The following is a 7,980-nucleotide window of genomic DNA, read 5'->3' on the forward strand; positions in this document are numbered from 1 at the left end:
TACTGTCTATTCTTGGATTTTGAATTGAAATTGAAGAGTTCCATTGATTCTAAATCTGGGAATCATCTTTCACTCTTCTTCTTAATTGTTCTAAGAATTGGATCTGAGTTTAGTTTTTTGTTTTCATTTTCTTCTTCTGCAAATACTTTTCTGTTTGATCAAGAGAGCAATTGAGATCTAGATCTACTGTCTAATCTCATTTCTCTTCTTCGATCTTTAATTCCTCCTTAGGATTTCATAAGTGATTCAAGTTTTCTTGCTGTTTTTTTATTCTTCAAGAAATTTTACAATTCTATTGGCTACTGAGCTGAATTTTTTCATCTCAGAGCCCTCTGATCTTCTTTAACTTGCAATTTCTTGTTAAATTCTGAATCCCAGTACCCAAATCCTTTTACTCTTCAAGCAATTTACGTTTCTCAGCAATTTAGATTCAGTAATTTATACTTCTTGCACTTTAAGTTTCTGAAATTTACATTTCTTGCAATTTAAGTTTCAGCTCATTTACTTTTTTGCACTCTAAGTTTCATGCAATTTACTCTTTTTGCACTTTAGATTCTGTCAATCTCCCCTCTCCCTTTCATTTACATGCAATTTAGCTTCTGTTAATCAAAATTCACTCAAATTATCAACTATTTTCTTAATTAAATTCATCACCTAGCTAAAATTGCTCAATCCATCAATCTCTGTGGGATCGACCTCACTCTTATGAGTAATTACTAATTGATGCGACCCGGTACACTTGCCGGTGAGTTTGTGTGGAATCGTTTTTCCCTCACCACCCTCATCAAAGATTCGATGTGGAAGGTGACATAGCAACTGAAGTATAACATTCCCTTCCCATCGTTGATCACCAGGTTAGCCACTCTGTTTGGGGTGGAGAGACGTCAGACCGACCGGATGTCCGTCCTGATAAGCAAGCAGACATTCCTTCCGTACGGTGACTACGATGGACCACCACAGAAGAAGAGGAAGACTAATGAGCCTACATCGTCATCAGCAGAGCCATCAGCACCACCAGCACCTTTTGTGCCCACACCCCGACTCCAGACACCTTATGAGTTGGGTCGGGAGATCTTACAGACTCTACACCGCATTAAGCGCCGCAACGCTCGCCGCTTCCAGTGGATAGTGGTGAAGTTTGACAGTCACGATCCTGGGCCACCTCCTCCAGACACCCCAGAGCCTGAGCCTGAGGAGTCAGCAGCTAAAGCTAGCCAGGCAGATGATCCCATTGAGCAGGCAGGGGCATCAGCCATAGTAGAGGAGCCTGCAGATCACATGATTGAGGAGCCAGTAGCTGTAGCCGAGCCGATTGTTGAGACTACATCAGAGCCAGCTGGGCATACATCTGAGGAGCCCAGACCCGAGCCCGCCAGTCGTCAGTCTACCGACATCATTGTCTACCAGCGTCATCACCACCCACCACCGCTAGGCGGTGGGGCTTCCTAGAGTTGATTCCCCCCGGTCCATTCTTGGCACAGAGGACCGTGCTTCATCTAAGTGTGGGGGAGGATCTTCTATTTTTGGGTGTACATACTCTCTTCCAAACACTTGTCATTTAGTTACTTTAGTCTTTATTATGATTTTGTGGATATTTATAGTACTTTGACTATTACACTTTTATTTTGGTATATATATACATATTGCAATTGATATTGCATGGTACATATTATAGATATGGATTGTGATTGGATATTGTGAATAGTTATGCCTAGCTCATTTTGATCCAAATTATTCATGTTACCTTTTTGCTTGTTGAAAATTAGGTGAAGAACTAGAAAATTTTGAAAAATTTGCATCCATCACATCATACATGCATATAGGGAATAATTTTGGGGAAAAACAATAATTTTCCAAGAATTTTGTTTCAAGGGCATGCTATTGAATTGATTCGAATATTGTTTTCAAACTTGCTTGAATAATTTTTTTTTATGGAACATAGAAGAGTAAAGAGCAGATACCTTGTGAGTTTTGAGCTTGAATGAGTGGTTATGCATTTTAACCACTAATTTCGTTTATTGTGCGATGTATCTCTTCTATGATTGTAATCTTGGTTTTGCTTGATTCTTTATTTCCTATGATTGATGTTTTGAATTGCATTGAGCATGATTGAGGCCATCTTTGTCTAAAAGCTTACTTTCCCCATACAGCCTACCCTTTGCATTTACCATTGTTAAACCTCTTTGAGCTTTATTTACCCCTTTGTTCTTGATTTTGGCACATCAGAACCATAAGCGGAAAACCATGAATTACCTTGGATTGTATCCTTGACTAGCTTAGGTTGAAGAAGTGTGTTTCATTTAAGTGTGGGGGAATATTGGAAAACATTGGTAGTGATTGAAAATATTACTTTTGGATATTTATTGAGAATCTTGGAAAATGGGTGCATTCATGTATGAGCTAGTAAAACCATATACATTTCCACTTCCATTTCAAAAAAAAAAAGAGAGGCATCATCATCATAAATAGGGGATGAAAGTACCCCTAAGTGAAGGAAAATGAATAAGAAATGCATATGTGATGTGAATGATGAGCCATACATGAGTGACTGTGAAAAAGAATTGATGGATGGTTAGGATTGCCCTTTTGTCTTGAGTGAATTGACCCTAAACACCAAGTGATCGGAGTGTATACACACCTAGTGAGGGTTAAATTGCTCAACTCTATGTTTCCATGCCTCTTACAATGTATTCTTGCAAGTTGCTTCACTTTAATGAGTTGGATCAATTCTTTAGGCTTTGGTTGCATTGGATTATTCCCTTGCTTTGCCCTAATTATCTATATGTGCTTGGGAATTCGATTATTTATTTTCACCAATTTCATATTGATACTATATATAGATATGTAGGTATAGATAGTATATACATACTTGCATGCATATAGATAGTTGCATTTAATAAGTTGCTTACCCCTTTTGTTTATTTTCCTTGTTAGTTTAGCATGAGGACATGCTATCGTTTAAGTGTGGGGAAATTGATGAGTCCATATTTGATGGTATATTTTGGCTTGATTTGAATGGATTCTAGCATATGAACTCAAACTTAAGCACCAAAATAGCATACTTTTGTGTTTGATCCCTAATTTGATCCTAATTGTGAAAACATGCAATTTTGTGCTTTAATAGAGCAAATTAATCCCACTTTTATGTCATTCGATGCCGTGATATGGTTTGTGAGTGATTTCAGGCCTTGAAGGCAAGAATGGATGGGCAAAAGCGGAAGAAAGCATGTACAAGGGAGAAAACATGAAGAAAACAAAGAATAGCACACACAGCGAAGTGTGCATGCACACAGCCCTGCGTGCGTACGCAGAAGCGAGAATTTCCATGCGTGCGTGCGCACAAGCACCTGTGCGTATGCACAGGTCGATTTTTAGCCAAGTGTGCAGACGCAGACATCTGTGCATCTGCACAGGTCCCTGCACATGATTACATTAATGAAACACATGCATCCGCACATTTTTGGAAGGCTGAAATGCTTATTTGGAGTGCTATATAAAGGGGGATTCAACACTTAGCAAAGGGGAGCTCACTTTTATTTAGGTAATAGTAGTATAGGAAGCTTCCATAGGATTAGGAGTAATGTATAGTAGATTGCTCTCTTAAGGTTTATGCAATTTCAATTGTAGCATTTTATAGCAAGCTTTAATTTTGGATGTTGATCAACTCTTTTGTAAGTACTCCTGATTTTCTCTTAGTTACATTGTCTTTATTTTCATTTCCTTCTTGGTTCAAGCACTTTGTTTATATTTTCAATTTTGAGTTCTTGAAGTTTTTATCAATGAATTTTATGTTTCATACTTCCTTTATGTTTGATTGTTTGTTTATATTTGGTTTTGTTGATAGTTGGTTATAGTTTTCTATTTTCCTTTGCAATTTTCCATGCTTTACTTTTATACACACAAGGTTTTTGTGAAAATGCCAACTTTGAGTTTTGAGTAGATTTTCATACCTTGGCTTGTGGTTTGAGTTCCTAGGATACTAGAGTCATAATGTCCGACATTTAGTGATAGTTCTTGGGTAGTTAGTTGACTCTTGTTTCCATTGACGCTAGCCTTTTATCAACTAGTTTGATAAGTTGGTTAGGACTTATGGATTAAGGTCAATTATGCTTGCTTTAATTACTCCTCGATGGTTGGGGTTGACTAGGCGAGACTGGCTCATTATAGTTATCATAGTTGTGGTTATGACTATGATAGGATTCCTTGGATCTTCACTCCTAATTCAAGGTCTCTTTTATGCATTAACTCACAATTTTGCTCATTAATTAGCTCTTTGATTTCTTAGTTCTTTAATCTTTGATTTCTTCCTCGAAAATCCCCATTTTACCTTAACAACCAAGGAAGTAACACCTCAATTGCATTCCTAGGGAGAACGACCCGAGGTTTAGATACTCTCGGTTTAAATAGAAATTGTAAACTTTGATTGGGCATTACTTGTTGGTTGAGAGCTATACTTGCAACGAGGTTATATCTCTCCTTTATTGAGAAGGAATTCTTAACCGACGGTTTTGCTGTATCACTGGACCAGTCAGACGACTGGTTTTTGATTAATCTGTTTGAATTGGCCGGTCCGCTTCGGTTTTCAGAACCTTGACAAATACTGAAACATGATGTTCATTGATAGAAAAAGGCTGCCAACTTTAGTTTTGCCATTTAGCAAATATTTTAATCACCAAATAACCTTGACTGACGTGTTGATTTCTCTAAGATGACCAACTAAAAAACATGGTTGTTGGCTTGAAAAAGTTAGCTCATTTTTTTATATGAAAAGTGTATGTGTTATGCCTTGACATAAAATCGGAGCGTGTTGTTTTATAATGAGGTGGTTATTTGTTTGAAAGAAAAAATAGAGAAATGAGAGGGTTCGATTTCTTTGTTGCATAAGATAAAAAAAATTAGACAGTCTTAATTGAGGCTTTTATTTTTTTATTTCGAAAACACTCAAATTGGTAAGTTCAATTTGTGGATATAAAATTTTTTTAAATGAATGATAACAAATCAAACGATCCGATATTTGTCCTTCACCTCCTCATACTCTCTTCATTTGTTTTTAGAAACTACAACAGTGGGGTCGAATTTTATCAATATGAGTAAAAAAAATAAAAAATGATAGAGTTATATTAAAAGTATATTATCATGGTCAAATTTTGTTACATATATCTAAAGAAGTGAATTTGTATGTAAAAAATTGTTCGTTATTGTTATTCCTTTCAAATTTTTATTTAAAGAACTAAAACAAGGAGAAATTTGAAAGTAACTATGAGGTTGTTGATCCAAATGAAGACAAAGATAAAGTTGTTGGCACTATGGAGGCAAATGTCATGGAAGTGGCAAATATACTAACAAATCAGCATCCGTTTGAGAAGCCATCTTTCTTGTACGCATTGAATTTGGAGGCTATGCACTGGAATTTTTTGAATATATAAATGTAATTTAGATATTTGTATGATAGATTAAAATTGTCAGTTTTTATATTGTAGATCGATTAATTACTTATGTGACATGTGGAATATAATTAATTGGCATTCGTTTACATACTCATTTGGTTAAATTTAAGATAATTACCTGACTAGGTTTGACTAAGTTTTTAGCTAAATTTTAGGTAATTACTTGATTAAGAATAAATATATGTTCATATTTATATTAATTAATTAAATATTTATCTATAATGTATCATTTTAATTGATTTTAGAAATATAAATTCATAAATATTTATTTATGATTTATAATCTATAAATAGATGTTAATTTTAATTTTACTTATTTAATACTTATTTATTAAAATTTATTTCGTGGGGTTGTTTTAGCAAAGCCTCCTGTTGTAGTGGACAATGAACTACAGAGATGTAGACTACCAGGTGTTTGTGTAGGAACTGATGACATTTTATGCCAAATGTACACAATACAGCACAAGTTGTGATTGGCTAACGAGGCTTAGCATGATCCGCAAAAAGTACTATTGGAAAATAAGTAAGTACAATGGTAGTCACACTTGTACTAGAGCCACCATTTCTCGAGAACCATTCAAAGCTAGATTCCAATACAATTGCAGAAGGTAAATTCAGTTATTGTAGAAGGACAGTGAAAGTTTAATTATACCTCGCAAAGCATGGTTAGTGGTGCACGAAATTGCAATCACACTTTTGCAATCCGCACAACTAACCAGCAAGTGCACTGAGTCGTCCAAGTAATACCTTACGTGAGTATAGGTCGAATCCCATGGAGATTGTTGGTTTGAAGCAAGCTATGTTTATTTTATTATTCTTAGTCAGGAGATCAATTATAATTATCAGTTTGAATTACTAAAAAAATAAAAGAGCGTGAAATAGTTACTTGTTGTGCAATAATGGAGAATATGTTGGAGTTTTGGAGATACTTTGTCTTCTGAATTCCTGTAATATAATATTCAACTCATGCAAAAGTGCAAAGTTCCTTCCATGGCAAGCTCTATGTAGGGTGTCACCGTTGTCAATGGCTACTTCCCATCCTCTCAGTGAAAATGGTCCAAATGCTCTGTCACAGCACGACTAATCAGCTGTTGGTTCTCGATCATGTCGGAATAGGATCCATTGATCCTTTTGCGTCTGTCATCACGCCCAACACTCACGAGTTTGAAGCTCGTCACAGTCATCCAATCCCAGAATCCTACTCGGAATACCACAGACAACGTTTAGACTTTCCGGATTCTCATGAATGCCGCCATCAATTCTAGCTTATACCACGAAGATTCTGATTAAGGAATATAAGAGATACTCATTCAATCTGATATAGAATGGAGGTGATTGTCAGATACACATTCATGGATTGAGGAAGGTGATGAGTGTCACGGATCACCACCTTCTCCCTAGTTAAGCGCGAATGAACATCTTAGATAGGAACACGCATGTTTGAATGGAGAAACAGAAATAATTGCATTAATTCATCGAGACGCTGCAGAGCTCCTCACCCCCAACAATGGAGTTTAGAGACTCATGCGGTCAAAGAGTATAAAATTCAGATCTAAAAATGTCATGAGATACAAAATAAGTCTCTAAAAGTTGTTTAAATACTAAACTAGTAACCTAGGTTTACAGAAAATGAGTAAACTAAGATAATTGGTGCAGAAATCCACTTCTGGGGCCCACTTGGTATGTGCTGGGGCTGAGACTTAAGCTTCTCACGTGCTTGGGATGTTTCTGGAGTTGAACCTCAGGTTGTAACGTGTTTTTGGCGTTGAACTCCAACTTGTAACCTGTTTCTGGCGCTGGACGCTAGACTGCAACATAGAACTGGTGTTGAATGCCAGTTTACATCGTCTATCTTCGCGCAAAGTATGGACTATTATATATTTCTGGAAAGCCCTGGATGTCTACTTTCCAACCCAATTGAGAGCGCGCCAATTGGACCCATGTAGCTCCAAAAAATGCATTCCGAGTGCAGGGACGTCAGAATCCAACAGCATCAGCAGTCCTTTTTCAGCCTAAATTAGATTTTTGCTCAGCTCCCTCAATTTCAGCCAGAAAATACCTGAAATCACAGAAAAAGACAAACTCATAGTAAAGTCCAGAAATATGATTTTTGCTTAAAAACTAATAAAATTCTATTAAAAACTAATTAAAACATGCTAAAATCTACATGAAATTACCCCCAAAAAAGCGTATAAAATATCCGCTCATCACAACACCAAACTTAAACTGTTGCTTGTCCCCAAGCAACTATATAAGTAAAATAGGATAAAAAGAAATTAAGAAGCAATAATATCTCAGAGTTTTAAGTGAAGCTCAGATTCTAATTTAGATGAGCGGGGCTAGTAGCTTTTTGTTTCTGAACAGTTTTGGCATCTCACTTTATCCTTTGAAATTCAGAATGATTGGCATCCATAGAAACTCAGAATTCAGATAGTATTATTGATTCTCTTAGTTTAGTATGTTGATTCTTGAACACAGCTACTTTATGAGTCTTGGCCGTGGCCCTAAGCACTTTGTTTTCCAGTATTACCACC

At 36.3% G+C, this 7,980-nt stretch overlaps 1 protein-coding gene across 1 annotated transcript; it reads left to right on the forward strand.

Moving 5' to 3' along the window:
- Positions 1-897: 897 nt before the first annotated feature.
- On the forward strand, positions 898-1,449 carry LOC107474388 (uncharacterized). Its single transcript, XM_016094008.1, has one exon. It carries the CDS (start codon positions 898-900, stop codon positions 1,447-1,449), a length of 552 nt encoding a protein of 183 aa, XP_015949494.1.
- Positions 1,450-7,980: the final 6,531 nt, after the last annotated feature.

Source organism: Arachis duranensis, chromosome 2 (genome assembly GCF_000817695.3).
Source record: "Arachis duranensis cultivar V14167 chromosome 2, aradu.V14167.gnm2.J7QH, whole genome shotgun sequence".
NCBI classification, from domain to species: domain Eukaryota; kingdom Viridiplantae; phylum Streptophyta; class Magnoliopsida; order Fabales; family Fabaceae; genus Arachis; species Arachis duranensis.